This window comes from Neodiprion pinetum, chromosome 5 (assembly GCF_021155775.2).
Source record: "Neodiprion pinetum isolate iyNeoPine1 chromosome 5, iyNeoPine1.2, whole genome shotgun sequence".
Lineage (NCBI taxonomy): Eukaryota > Metazoa > Arthropoda > Insecta > Hymenoptera > Diprionidae > Neodiprion > Neodiprion pinetum.
The window spans coordinates 29,309,286-29,324,485 of record NC_060236.1 but is presented as its reverse complement, the minus strand read 5'-3'; the positions used below and the strand labels follow the sequence as shown (position 1 = coordinate 29,324,485).

General features: G+C 37.4%; 3 protein-coding genes and 1 long non-coding RNA gene across 8 annotated transcripts in view; 2 read left to right on the top strand and 2 right to left on the bottom strand.

Moving 5' to 3' along the window:
- The window catches only part of LOC124220147 (uncharacterized), a 149,326-nt gene that overhangs the window by 18,520 nt on the left and 115,606 nt on the right, over positions 1-15,200 (top strand). The gene's annotated exons all lie outside the window — the stretch shown is intronic.
- Positions 1,050-2,785, bottom strand: MED6 (mediator complex subunit 6). Of its 2 annotated transcripts, none has more exons than XM_046628627.2 (5): positions 2,577-2,785; positions 2,250-2,409; positions 1,990-2,164; positions 1,561-1,756; positions 1,050-1,421 (listed from the first exon to the last, which is right to left on the bottom strand). In XM_046628627.2, exons 1-5 carry the CDS (start codon positions 2,602-2,604, stop codon positions 1,342-1,344), a joined length of 639 nt encoding a protein of 212 aa, XP_046484583.1. In that variant the 5' UTR covers positions 2,605-2,785; the 3' UTR covers positions 1,050-1,341. The 2 variants fall into 2 exon arrangements, with proteins under 2 accessions (XP_046484583.1, XP_046484582.1); XM_046628626.2 differs by having other exon boundaries at positions 1,510-1,756; positions 2,577-2,776.
- Positions 3,712-6,677, top strand: LOC124220145 (flavin reductase (NADPH)). Its single transcript, XM_046628628.2, has 5 exons — positions 3,712-4,204; positions 4,484-4,648; positions 4,979-5,068; positions 5,186-5,317; positions 5,433-6,677. Exons 1-5 carry the CDS (start codon positions 4,129-4,131, stop codon positions 5,573-5,575), a joined length of 606 nt encoding a protein of 201 aa, XP_046484584.1. The 5' UTR covers positions 3,712-4,128; the 3' UTR covers positions 5,576-6,677.
- LOC124220139 (probable cytochrome P450 49a1) lies at positions 8,713-14,265 on the bottom strand. 2 transcript variants are annotated; one of them, XM_046628611.2, is made up of 12 exons: positions 14,156-14,265; positions 11,733-12,025; positions 11,483-11,625; positions 11,264-11,376; positions 11,046-11,162; positions 10,831-10,907; positions 10,246-10,447; positions 10,020-10,176; positions 9,769-9,932; positions 9,353-9,431; positions 9,016-9,222; positions 8,713-8,930 (listed from the first exon to the last, which is right to left on the bottom strand). In XM_046628611.2, exons 2-12 carry the CDS (start codon positions 11,947-11,949, stop codon positions 8,823-8,825), a joined length of 1,584 nt encoding a protein of 527 aa, XP_046484567.1. In that variant the 5' UTR covers positions 11,950-12,025; positions 14,156-14,265; the 3' UTR covers positions 8,713-8,822. The 2 variants fall into 2 exon arrangements, with proteins under 2 accessions (XP_046484567.1, XP_068991976.1); XM_069135875.1 differs by lacking the exon at positions 14,156-14,265 and having other exon boundaries at positions 11,733-12,031.

Genomic DNA, 15,200 nt, shown 5'->3' with positions numbered 1-15,200 from the left:
CGCAATCTCTGTTCAAATTCGGCCTGTATTATGAAAAGACGTAGAAGACAATAGAAAAATTTGGATTCTCAGAAAGTTTGTCACGGTTGCAACGTCAGCCCTTTGATTCATACTTCGTGACTTTCAACGAATGAAATACATCGCGCATACTTGTCTTTCGTTGAATTTTCGTATCTGTTCTCTCGCCAATCGAATCACCTTACACTTAGCGTGATGTATCCGCTTGACCACTTCTCCATTCGTCTTTGATTGGTTAAAAGTATCAATATTATCTCCAATTTCGCAGTCCAAACCTAAGCAGCCTGATCTATTGCAACATTGAACGGTCGTCATACCATGAAATACTTGTATCAAATTCGTTGGATGATAAAATTATATATACATATAAGGTTCGGGTAATTAAAAAGGCATCCCCTCGTATGGATGTCAGAGTCCATAATATTTCTAAAATACACATATTTTTCGCAGTACTCTGAGGTTGCTCATAATTTACTTATTTCTGCCTTCGTATGTTTAAGCGCATGGCAAATGAGACAAGCAAATAAATTACCGTCGGTCTGTCAAAATTTATTTACATCTTTTTAGAACAAATTAAAATTTCACTTATGCATAAATTTTTACGTCCTGTTCTGAGACTGGAAACTTCGAGGTGGCCGGTTTGTAAAATATTTCCCTGAATATCACGTTAGTGTAGAATGCTTTAACAATTCTGCTACCCTTATGTACAAAATTATTTACATTGGAACAGGTTTTATCTATTAAATTTTCAACAAATACTACAATACTATCCGCACACCGTGAAAACTCTGAAACGCGTTGCCCGCCACAAAAACCAAAGAAGTCGCAGTGCTGTCCAAATATCCACATTTGCGAGTCTATTCCAGCTGGGGACTACGAATACAAGCCCCCTCTGAAACCCTTAGAGCCTAAGAAAAGGATTGAAGCAGATATTGATAACCCCGATTGCCCTTACTGTAAAAAGTAACTGTTCATTTTATATTATAGCATAAATAGAAACGCGATGGTAATTTACTTTGAGAAACTACGAATGCGGAAAATGCAAATAAATTTATTTAAATTTTGTCCTATGCAGTACAATTTTGATATTTGTCTTTCGCACATCCTGAAACATGTACACGTTACACGGTACACCAGGGTATCCGAAAAGGGTACACAAGAAAAATAATACTCAACTACTAGTTTGATTCGTATTCTTCATTAAACTCGCATAAATAAGTTCATAAAAACTTTCCTTAAAATTAATCAGAATTTGTTTCACTAATATTATCTGACATTCAGACTTCCACATCATAAACCACTTTCATAATATTTAAAATAAATTCAATTAGTTCTTGGCTTCTTTTCGGGTGGGGGTTTCATGTCCTTCTTTTCAGTCTTGATTTCCTGTTTAACCTCCACAGCTGGAATAGAAATTGAGTAATAAACTTCACTTCCATAAACAAGACGTAGGATGTTTTTTGCAATGGGTAATAAAAAGCCAATACACACCAGATTCAGGGGCTGGCTGTATCGGTTTCGGTACAGTCAGAGGGAACTTACGAGTCAGCTCAGCTAACAACATATCAACTCTCTGACGCTGGAACAATGAACTAGGCTCTTCTCTAACTGGTACTTCTTTTTTTGCTGGCAGGGATTTTCCATTCTTAAAATCCCACGTGTAACCCTTGCTAGGATGATATCTAGAGCAAGAACTTGCTTCCTCAATGGCTGATTGCAAATGATGAACGGTCGACAACTGAAACCAGGGTAGAATCAACAATGAATGAAGAATAATAGATGTTTGAATGAAAGTTTAACAGATTAATGAGAGAAATCTCAAAATTGCAACTAAATTGGAACTCGGATTTCCTAATTTTTTATCAATCTGATAGTTTAAAAACCTAGATATTTTAATCAATACCTGATCGTGTGTATAAAATCAATAGTCTAGCTATGGCTATAGGCTATAATGGCTAGCAGCAGTCGTACCAGTCTTGAGTTGACGACAGATCCTAGGTCAGGTGCTTGGTAAACTACGCCTGCTATGATGTAGTAATCTGCTAAAGGGGTGGCTTGGGTGGGTGAATGGCGTTCTTGTTTCCTTATCACGTAAAGTATTGGCTCTTGAACGTGTAACAATATATACTCAAGGCCTGTCATATTTCTGAAATAAAAATTGTAATCCTCTGTAATTCGTTCTCAGGCGTGATTACATACCCAGCAGCTGTATTAGTGACGAGTTTTCTTACGTTAACTGCTCTGGATTGAGACGTTGCATTTTTACTATTTCGTTGTTGCACGTTCTGTCAAAGAACGGATTGCTTTTTTCCGAAAAATACTCCATTATGTTGCTTGGATTTAGCATCGGGATCAAGGCACTGTCATGCCATGAAAGTCCCAGTGGATTATCTGAAAATATAGTTCGCATTAGACAAAAGTCTCCAGTTATACGAAAATCTATTAAATATATGTAGTTTATATTTGTAGTGGCAAAAATCAGGGGATAGATGGTTCATTAGTTTGTTTATAGGTTATGTTTTTGCTACTGCAAATATCGTATTTCTGATTATACACACCAGGAACTGGCGCTCTTCCCGGCACCATATTGATTATGGAATTAGTATTTTGTCGGTATTGCAATGTTATTCAGCTTTTCGAAACGTAACCGAGTAAATATACAGGTCTAAAAACGTATGTGACAGAAATAGGGCTTGGAATCAGTATGGCACATCAAGCCCTCACACACAAGTAACATCTCATACTCTTATGTGTGCTAGGTAAAGGCAATCGCGTTACACTCTGTCTCTCTCGCTCTGCGCCATAATTGGCTGAGCGAGCATGTTTAGTTAATCACGTCGCAGAGCGAGAGAGACAGAGAGTATACTCGATACTATCGCCACCTATGGTGAAGGTGTTTGAACAAGAAGCTTAAAAGCCGTCTCGTATTGCGAATGCGTCGGTAAAGAAGGACTATTGGTTGAATAACAAAAGCTTACCTCCATCCAATGCTATATCGAACTACGATTGGGTTTATCTGAAATTTTGTGAAAGAAAATGTACACAATTCGGTAACTTAATAGGGTGGTGCCTAGGTCGATTTCGACGTTGACTTATATATCTCTAAATATCGAAGTCCACGTATCTAAAACTCGAAAAAGGGCTTAACAGTCGCATTCTAAACACATAATTCCGATCAAAAATACTCCGAAACATTTTCCTTTGGCGCAGAAATATAGAAATGGTATGAATTCTACGAATTTATTATTGTCAGTTCTTTATTTTTGTGTCAAATGAAAATGCATTATAGTGTTTTTGCTTAGAATTGCGTATAGAATGGGGCTGTTAAGTCCTTATTTCAAGATATATACGTCATTGCGGTACGAAATAAATGTTATTATCATGACCCTAAAACTTGTCTGAAAGCAAGCAAAGCAAGAAGTGAAATTCAATTGTATATTGAAAACTGTAAGTTGCGGCGTGAAAACAAATAATTTGTACGATATTTAAATTCTGTATCTTTTATATACCTATGTATTGTGTAGTTCAAACCAATTCATATTCGTTTATTCAAGTAGGACAATCAGTGGCAATCAGTGCCGGGTATAGGGGGAATGACAAGTGGAATAATATTTGTATTGCGTCGCCGTTCGTTGTCAGAAGCCGCAAGTCATCGTCGTGTGGCATTAATGAATACGAATCGTGATTAATTATGTATTGACGATGACAGTGAAAAAAATTATCGAGTAAAAATCCCATTATGCCGCATGCACGCCGTTATAGACGGTTGTAATCAGTTCTAACGCATTAGTTGCATCGATTATCGTTGAGGCAATTAGCTTCCTGTTAATTTTACTCTACCAGGAAATATTAACCGGCAATATACTCGGGTACATTGCATTGAATTCCATTGCATTGACGCTGCGGAAGGCGGCATTTCATCGTCGTTTCAAGTTTGTACGCCGCTCCGAATCCCCCCCGCTGACTGACGCGTGATCCCACAATCAGAGAGAATCAACAATCCCTGTATCGGTCGGTTAACTCCAGCGTTCGACCGGCTTCGAGGGTAATTCATTGTAGGATTCGCAATCGGTGGTACATTCGGCAGTAAAATTTGTCTCATTAATCAGGATGATTAAGAAAGTTGTTATTTTCGGGGCCACGGGAATGACTGGCCTCTGCGCTCTGAGCGCTGCGGTTGAAAAAGGTGATTTTTTTTAGGTTAACTATAAACCATTACGTAATTTTCGTGTATCGAGTGAGTACAATATCGCAAGCCTCTATAATGAAATTATCGGCCTTTTTTGAAACAGGGAACCACAAATTCGCATATTTTCATCACGCTATCAAAGCTTTACGTGTTTTATCCGAGCCATCAAATTTTTTTTTACCAAAAACCAAAAAAATTAGACGAAAGAAACTTGTTATTTGTACTTATCAATAATTTTTCACGTCGTATAACAAGGTCGTTGTTTAATTCGTCCAGGACTGCAGGTGACAGCCTTTGTGAGGGACGAAGCTAAAGTTCCGCTCGACATTAAGGAGAAGGTGAATGTTGTCGTTGGCGATGTTACAAATCAAGAACAAGTTTCTAACGCTGTGTCTGGTCAGGAGGGTGTCGTTGTTGTCCTAGGAACAAGAAACGAACTAGGTGATAACATAAATCTTTGACTTGCACTCGTCAAGCTGCAAGTACCGCTTATTAATTTCAATGAATGTTGACCCAAGTGTTCACAGCACCCATTATCAACGCTTTTCGTAACTGAAGTTCACAGTTGAAATATTGTTTTGCTTTTCACTGGATGAAAGCATGTTTATTTTATTAGCCAAAATTATATCTGCAATGAATTTACGTTTGCTGCAATCGGTCTGCCAGCATTTATGAAATTGATGTGCGATATTTTATACGTAAACACTGCATTTCTGAATTTGACAGAACAATCGATGTTTACAAAAACTGTTGCTCTTTTGTTCTTCGCAGCGCCGACTACGGTACTTTCTGATGGTATGAAAAACATAGTCGATGCTATGAAAAAGCACAACGTCGAAGTGGTCTCTGTGTGTTTATCAGGTGATTCTTTTTTCTGATTCAGTCTATTACCATCTATGGGTTTTTTAAATCGAGAACTTCAACCGAGTTGATGCAGGCTTTGAGAAGTAAAATCCAAATTTGTATGTTGCTCTGTAGCTTTCCTGTTTTACCCACCTGAAAAGGTGCCGGCAATTTTTAAGGCTTTGAATGCCGATCACGAACGCCAGTTTGAAATAACTAAAATGAGCGGGCTGAAGTGGATTGCTGTATTACCACCTCATATCGCAGGTAACTCTTGAGCTCTTAAAATTAGCTTAATTCCAGAGCAGAATGTATGAGGTACGAAAATCGTTTCTCCAATTTTCTCTTGCCGATTTACCATGAATGTCTCTCTTACTTCCAGATGCTCCAAGCACGAAATATGTTATCAAGTACGATGAATCTAGCGGCCGTGCTATATCTAAGTATGATTTAGGCGCTTTTTTAATAGAAAGTCTCAATCAGCCAGAACACTACCACAAGGTATGTGGCATCGCGAATGTTTGATAATTGATTGAATTTTTTAAATCTTCATGTTGTCTTTCCTCAAGTTTTCGTACAAAATATCAATAATGTAATGTTCAATTCAACAATATTCTATTCTGATCGATTTTTTGCACACCCATTTTTTATTCTTCCATTTCCAATTCTTGCATTCATGAATCGGGCTAGAAAAAGAGTTATTATTGTTTTAACTGTCTGAGCGACGAGTTAAAAATACGAATCACTTTCTGTTAATCCAAAAAAACAGCTTTGTCAATTCTCAGGTAACATTTTTGCAGCATTTCAGTTGACCTTATTAGATATTTTTAATCTGTAAATCAGACATAAAGACAAAACTAAGGAAACACAAGTTTTTTAAAGTTCGTTGTTTGGTAAGGAATTGAAAATGAAAAATGTCCAATAAGAAGTAAAATTCTGGTAGATGTACTAGAATATCAGATTAAAAATCGTTTTAACAAATTGACCAATATTGAATATCGTGAGAGCTTCTTTTGATATATTCATTCGTTCTAATTTTAACTGTTTAGTGCAGCTATAGTTAAAGTGTAAATCAAGTCTATCTTTGTTATTGAAAAATTAAGAATAATGGTGCAATATATTCAGTTTGGTATTTGTATCGTCGGTCAATTGGTTTCGTATCGCAATGCATGCGTGTCTTTGGAAAATCTATAATACAACAAATTTGTTATCAAACGAAGTAGCAGTAAATCAAAGCGCGGAGAGACTAGACATTCATTCGCAAGTAGCCTATAGTTTGCTTGCGATATCTTGGTTTGGAATTATATTCGCAATTAGACAGGAGTAAATAGTGTATGTGATAAGAATAAGAAAGTTTGAATTCATTGGACATTTTTACTGACTCAGGTACACATAGTTATAAAACAAGTATATTTTAAGCGGAGCCGTTGAGGTGATTGCAGGGAATATCACAGAAATTGTAATATACACATAGTACTGTACACGTGTTACATGGTTACACATTGTTGATAAGGTCATTTGTTACATAACCAGTAGTTGAAAAAGAAAAAAAAATTATATATATCATGTATGCGGCTTTCATTTATAAATACAATATCATTAATAATAATGATAATAATGATAATAATTAGCGTTGCAATTCCACCAAAATGATGCGATGGTTCATAAGTTCTTCATCATGTATGTTTTTCCCGCTGAAAATAGCAAACTGGTATTCCTTAGTATACTTGGCATGGGTGGAGGAGGAGGTCCTATCGACGTAGTTGTGTTTGATTGTTTTTGCGGAGTAGAGTGTGCAGAATCTTTTTCGCGATATGAATTTTCATGCAAGTTTAACGGGTCGCAAATTCTGTATCCCAATTTTTTGTAAAACTCCTCTTGTCCCTTCGTCGATAGAAGAACCTTGGTTATTCCTCTCTTTGACACATATTCTTCCGAACGACGCATGAGCAATGAACCCAAACCTCGTCCTCTACATTTTTGGTCAATTACAACTGAAATTTATTGAAACATTTTTTAGTTTTTTGAACCTTTTTTTTTTTTTTTTTTTTTTACACATTAATTATGCAATGAACCTCTCCTCTGTATAATTTTTTTAAAGTAAAAAATGGAATCGAGTGGCTTCAAATGCATGACTATTTTTATAAACAAGTATAAATAAGTCAGGTTGTGAATGAAAAAATTTGATACGAAATACGAGCCAAATTACGATCCGTATAATTCTATACTGTTTAGAAAAATATCTTATTCACCAGATTCTAAGAAACAACAATCGCACATATTTGGTACCAAGGATATTTTACAATGTCCCACGACATTTGTATCATCCAAAAGTACAAGACACGTAGGAAATTTATCACACGAACTGTACAAGCTTCTCAACCTGTGAAAAAGAAAGTAAATAACAATTAAATCAATATATAATTTCAATCGGAATGTGTGGAGAAGTTTGGAGTAATATACGTTTAAGATATTCGGGTGATATTCTTTTTTTTTTTTTTTCAAAATTTTCTGCAACTACTTCAATTGTATATTTTTTTTCGTAAACCATGATGAATTTCAAAAGAAATATCCGAAAAATTCGCAGACATTTTTTCAACCGACACCCGTCGGACTTTTTCAATTTTTTTTTAATTTTTTGTTTCCAACGACTTACCGACGTTTACTCGAATTCAACTTACCGCGCTGTTTCGCTTCTTGGCCATTCGGAATTTACTAGTTTTGCACACTGCCGCGTTAGATCCATACGCTTGTGCAGCGGTACCACCGAATAGGGCGTGTCTTTCATTATGCTCACACGATTAGGTTTATTTCTATAAACGTTTAATCGGTATAAATCGTTGTTGCAAAGATTAATGGCCGCTGCTTCCGAAGTATTTCTCCGGAAAATTGGACGAACAACTGTAAAATCTAAACCAACTCATTCTCAGTTTGTGCTAGAACTATAAATATACATTTTATTTCTGGCGCGTTATTACAGACGGCACCTGATGCTCAAATATGTCGGTTGTGAAAATGAGTTTGTAATTTTCTTTCAACGTTAATGAAAATTTATTAGTTGTTCGAGATCCTTTTAGTTATAATAAAACGTGACGAAGTCAAGCACTGAATAAAATTGGCACAGTCGATTAGACGCGTATGAAAATTACCTTGACCGTCTAATTGTTATTAGAACGAAGACTTGAAACTCGAGAAGTTCCTTGAACTCTACGTCATGAATATTATTAATGGAGTTTCTTTTGCATAGGAAAAGTTCGGTCTTTTTCTCATATACATATTATTTTTTAGCAATATCCTTTTAATATTGATTATTGTACTCTACGTAATTTAAGAAAATTTCTATTCTGTCAAATATGACGCAGAGAAAACCTCGACACTAACGTCACGTGTTTGTTGTGATAGGCTACGGTCATGAATTACGTTGTATCTAGATACGAAATATTTGAGATTGATTATCTTCAGCGAGACAAGGCCATGTACAATAAATGGCATCGCCGCTCGTGTCTCTAGTATCGATAAGTGTAGCTTCTTAAATGTAGCTATATCGTAGGTTGTTCTTTATATTACATTTTACCCCTGAAATCGTTTTGAAATTTTTTCATAATTCGTTATTTGGAAGACGAAAATATATTCGTATAATCTGGTAGTCAAATTCTATCACATAAATAGTATTGACGTTTATTTTCCAAAATAAAAATAAAGTAGTAATCTTATACAAAAGTATGTTACAATATTCAAAATAATGTAGCACCGATTATGGTTAAATTTTTCCTTAAACATCGGTCATATTGAACTTCAGCGGACTTTTAGGCACGTTAATTATCTTGCTGGTGAATTCCATGTCTTTATGATGCCAGGACACATTGAAGTTCGTTATTATCTGCAAGTAGGGGAAAATGGAAATTTACGAGACGATAGTCCATCGAGTAAAAAAGGTTTCGGAATTGTGATAATCGTTTATTTACCTTTGTAATAAGAGCTTCAACTTCCATCTCTGCAAATCTTTTACCAATGCACATACGTGATCCATGGCCAAACGGCATCATGGCAAACTTGTGGGCGTTATTGAAATGCGGACTTGATCTCAGCCATCTTTCGGGCACATATTTCATCGGCTCGGGAAATACTTGAGGGTTTGTTGTCATCGCCATGTGACAAAGAACGACCGGAGTCTGCGACCAGAATCGAAAACCGAAGCAGTTGTGAATAATTAAGAAGTGAGATAACTGATCACTGAAGATGTGTTCAACTTTTTAATATTACAACCGTTCCAATTCAAATGCTATACTTGTCTGTTCTCACCTTTTTTGGCACCTGATAACCACCAATGACCAAGTCGTTAGGTAAAAGTCGTTGATTCGCGTATGCTATCGGTGATAATCTGAAAAGGGCGAAAGCTGTGTTACAATTGGTAATGTGTGATTAATCGATTAATCGGCAGCTTCGATCGATCGTTTTTTCGATTAATCGAATAATCGACGATTTAGTTAATCGTTATTCCAACTAATCGAAGTTGCTTCATAATAACACAGCTGGTCAATCGGTATATGAATCGAAACCGTCCATTAATCGATTAATCGGAAAAAGGATTAATCGAATAATCGATTAGACGAAAAAACGATGTACGAAGCTCTCGATCGATCGATTAATCGCACAGCGCTATTGCCAACTCGTAAAGAAAAAAGATTTCCGTAATTCTAATATGAAGTGAAATGAACCTCGCAGCCTCTCTCATGCAAGCCCTCAAGTATGGTATTTTCTCGTTGTTTTTCGCTGTAATCCTTCCATCTGGTGCATACTCCGTCAACTCTTGTCGCAGGATATCCTGCTTGTCAGGATTTTTAGCCAGGTAATAAAGACACACCGCTGCAGTTTGGGAAGTCTAAAACAAGGAATTTCACCACTCGTAATCAGATGTGCACGACGAGTGCAGAACAGAATTAATTTGACACCGAGGTGAAATACGTACGGTATCGATACCCGCCTGGAGCATGTCCAGAGCCATGACACAGGCAACTTTCTTATCGACGGCGATCAGCCTTTCGAGAACGCTCTTGTCTTCCTCGTCGCTTTTCGGGTGCTTTTTTATCCTCTCTACGGCCTCGTTTACGTATTTCATCGCGGTCCTAAGATAACGTCATAGTCAATATTCACGTGATTAAATTAGTTCGTGAATTACGCACGTACATACTCACTCGTTGAAATAATCCATCGTTGAGATGAACTTCTTCCAGTTCTTCGTGTCTACCCAGTGGTGAAGCGACGGTTGTGCTTCCAGCTGGTACCACAGCTCGAACCATGCCAACACCGTCTGTATCAAACGCTGCGCCTCGGAGTCCTCAGAAAGATCTCCTTCTAGGCATCCGAACCTCGTGTCCAGGGCAACAACCCCGATTGCTGAAGAAAGAATCCGGAAATATTCCTAGTATTTTTTCCATGCGAACAATTACGGCGTGGAAAAAATTCAGACTCACTAGTGCTGAGCGATTAAGCGATTAATCGTTTTTTCGAATCATCGATTAATCGATTAATCGAGTATTTCGATTCATCCTTTTTCCCATTAATCTATTACTCGACGATTTCGGTTTTCCAATTAATCGATCAATCGACGGTTTCGATTAATCACTTTTTCGAATAATCGATTAATCGAAGTTGCCTCAACAATACTGCAGGTCAATTGGTATATGAATCGAAACCGTCGACTAATCGATTAACTGAAAAACCGATCAATCGAAAAATACAATCGATTAATCGAAGAATTAATACTCTACAATACTCACACTCTAGAGCCCATCTGTTCAATTCGTTTGAAAAGTTTTCTGGCATCTCGAAATTTTCGTTTCGAATCAGTCGAATTCTGGAAGAATATTGACGTGGTGAAAGATTGAACATGTTCAAGTCACCCAGCATGAGTGAATGATAATGTATACGTTAGAATTGAATTACGAAGAATGAATTGAAATTCAATCGTATATAATAATATCATCTCACTTGCCTTCTGACAAAGTCTTCGGCAATCTTGTCTATGGCGTCGACGTAGAGTTTGGTAATTTCGGGACGCATCAGGACTTTGTTTACGACGCTTCGGAACTTCCACCATTCCTCTCCCTGCCTAGTTAACGATAATTACAGGGCTGAGGTTAGGTTTGGTCATTCAGCTTGCATTATATTTATACCTAGAATTTTTTTAATTTACCGTATTTATTTCCTTACGTAATTAGGAGACCGTACGCTTCGTCGTAGACCTCTTTCCGTATCACTCTTCGATAGCGGTTAAGAGTTTTTATCTCATCCCTCATCGGCCATTGACCAGAGTTTCTATAAACCTGAGAAGTAGATCCCGATTAAAATCAAACGATTAAAGGGAGGTGTATAAATCCTTGTTCTTCATATTCCCATTATAATTTTCTTATCCTAATAACAATTGAAAACCTTTTCGGCCTCGTCAGGGTCGTAAACAAAGACGGATTGCCGTAATGCAGGTAGACCAGCTACGCGTACCACATTGCCAAATTTCTCATTGATCTTCCGTATGAAGACACTGTTGTCTTTCTTATCTTTCTCGTAATATTCGCCTAAAACGTGGTTGAAAAAAACGTGTAGGACGAGCATCAACAATTACTTATTTTTTTTTTCTTCTCTTCCTTTTTTTTTTTTTTTATACATCAACTTTCTGACTCACCGATAAGGGGTAAGAATCTATGAATATTTCCGATTAACGGAAGTGGTTTTGGCCCAGGCATTTCATCGAAGGGTTTCGCGTCTTCCCACGAAATCGGCTTAGGAGTCGTGGCATTTTCGTTGGATGTTGCTGCAGGACAGGCGTTTCCAAGCGATCTGACGATGGTTCGAGTTTGCCCCTGGGCACCAACTTTTACAAATTGTAAAATCTTGTTCATGATTGATCAAAAGTTCATTCCAACTTTTTGGCAAGCTGCTCGGTAGACTGCACTCTTTGATGAAAGAACGCTGTTACTGTACAATTATCGACTTTAATCTCGACTGAAAAGTAACAGATAAACAGAGCTACGTGTATGTTTTCTGATAGTCTGAGTTGATTCTCTCACAGATAGCTCGAATTCGAGAACTGAACACAGACTGAAAGTAATATTTAGCTCTGGTTACCGCTCAGTCCTTAACTATTTTCATTTTTTACCGCAACCAAAAAGTATGGTTTTAGGTAAAAAATGAAAATTAGTTTTCTAGCTGTTACCGGAAAGTCTGGTATCCGTTGCTATTCTTTCTCATTACGATCGCTGTTGCTATATTTTCTTGCAACTGTTGCGAAAATTTAATGCTCGTGCAAGAATAAATTGACGTTAAAGCCTTGTTGAACTAAAAATGTAGAGTAAACCTCAGAAACTGATTTTGCGTTGCAATAACCAAAAAAGGAAAAAGGACAATAGCGCAAAATGGTAACGCGTACCTCGTTTTTCGTAATTCCAACAATATTAAAACAGTTTTTTTTAACGATACCTGTTTTACTGAATTTCTCTAGTTACTATAAGAAATGAAATTTTTCTCAGTGCATGATAAAACCAGTTTTCACGTGACGTCGTCAATTTTGCTAGGTGTTATATCGTTAGCATCGTTTATATTTTCAGAATTTTTCCTAACATGTTTACTAATAAGTCGGAACAAACGCTACTGGACTTGAAGAATACAAAATTCTACGCGCCTTCAGATGGTCTCTATTCGTTTGGTGGGTCAGGGTGGCTGTTACTCCGTCAATCGATAAAGTGCGGTTCATATCACAAGATCCATATTATACTTTATTGCACGTAACGTGGCCTTTAGCGTTCAACTTGGTGCTCAAATTGACGACGTTCGAGGCAGACGAGGATTTGCAATTTTCAATTGAAAACTGGTCTTGTACTTATAAAATAAAATTTGTTTTTTTTTTGGTACAAGCCTCGCACGCTAAAAAAATGCAAACACCGTTTGAGATCGCATGATCCCATTGATCATTTGCTTCTGTCATTCGTAGAGTTTTCATTCTCTGTTTTTCATACGCGACGTCAATAGCTTGAGGCGTGCGGATGTGACATAATCGTGGATGTTGGGTGCGGTATAACAACTAACCGCTGGCCCCGACCTTGAATTAACTTCCTCATTTCGAAAATACGAATCAAGTTATTTCATAGCAATTTGCAACCAGTCAATTACTGCCGAGTAAAAAGTCACTGCATTATCGTAGGTTGGTATTACTTTTTACAAATCAATGCATAGGTAGACCTTGTTGTTTGGTCGGGCTTGACAAGCTAAGGCACCGTTACATTGCAGCCTCGATTTATACAGTTACTTGTGATGTTTGCTCTGCAGATGTTAACTTTGGCTTCTGGATATGATTGAGACTGTGCACTTCCAATTTAAAATCCCTGATACGATCATTCGCTGATAACTTTCGCTATCTTGTATCACATTGTGCCTCCTCGTCGGAAATGTTGTTTATATCGATAGGTTAATAATCTCGTGTAAACAACAAAACGTAAAAACAGTTTGTTTTCTTATCTAATCTGGGGGAAAAAACGTTGCACTGAAGGTCGGACGATAGATTAAAGTGTATTTGCAGCGAGTTGCAGTACGTGGGGAAAAAAAATGCGAGATAAACATATGGAAATTGAAATGAGTTACTAACAGAGTACGTTTTTTTTGCTTGCGAGTCTTTTCGGGCCCAGCGTAAATTTCCAATATGAGTTGTAGGTGAAATCGAAGGCGAATATTGCAAATACGCGAGGTGAAAACACCGTTATATCTTTGTTCCACACGATTGTTGTGTGACGAGATTATGTTACGCGTTTCTTCGCGAAGCACGAAATTGAGGTTAGGATCGCGTAATGTCAGATTTGTTCGCGACTGCGCATGCGCCCTAACTCCTAGAACTGAAAAGTGGTCTTTTCTGCACTCCGCGCATGCGCATTCGCAGACTAACTCGAACGTCGTAGAAACGAGTACTTTGTTTACTCAAGACACGCGTGGAAAAATACCTAATACATGCTCGCGTTATATCTTCTAATCTTTGTTTTTACTGTTCTAATCACTTCGAAATGCTTTGCAATGAATTTGAAACTGTCTCAATAGATGGTAAACAACAACTGTACAAACATTTTCGTTGTATGAGTTCGATCTTAACTGCTCTTGGTAAAGCACTACCGTCGTCGCCGTCCGGTGATACACTGCCAGAAGATATTCCGTACGCGATTGAGCGCCGCTCGTGGAATGTCCAATTCTCTCCCGCTCAACTCTGGCAGGCAGAGAACTGTGTTACATTATTCAACTTAGCCTTGTAGCGAGTCACACCCACTGGCGTAGGAATTGTGCATGTGGTACAAATCCAGCTCTCTTCTCTTGTCTTATAACTCCAGAACTACCGAACCGATTTTGATTGTTTTTTTTTCCACGGATAGATGGAAAGTCTGGGGTCAGAATTTAGGCTATATTGCGTTACAACCAGATCAATAGTTGGCGAGATGTAACGTTATTTTTAAACCATGTCGGAACGGTATCACACGCTTATTCAAACGCTGACTACACTCTTTCGGATGAAGGAAAATTGTTTTGAATAGCTTTCAAGGTCACGACGACATCTACAAAAAATATGTTCAACGGTTTTGCTACAAAAAGCATTTGAAAAAGTAGAAACAACTAATTCGTAGACTTTTGTCAGGATCTCGATTTTAATGTAAACATTTCCCCGTAGTTTTCGCCTCGTTAATGATCGTCTCGCAGTTCCAAAGTCTTGAATTCTTGTGTCGGTATGTCATGAACAAGCTGTAAAATATGATTAACAATATCTAATCGTTGATTCATTAACTGTTATCTATTTCTCGGTACTCCGGATGCAGTAACAAAACATTGTCATTTTATTTGTAATGCCATTTCATCTTAGTTCTGATCGGTTTTTAAGTAACCGTCCCGTCAGGTTGTGTTCCAAGCTGACGACTATCTTTTGGCTGTAATCTTGATCTCTTTTGGGCCGTTGTTCTCTCAGCTCGGAATCAGTCAGGATTTCATTTGAAATCGAAACACCGTTTATCGATGGATTTTAATGTATCATACGAATTATTATCTTTAGCTACGTCATGGCGCGTCCAGTATTTGAGATTATGCACTTTAACTGTCACTCTAAAAATTTGGCTTATCTCAGGAA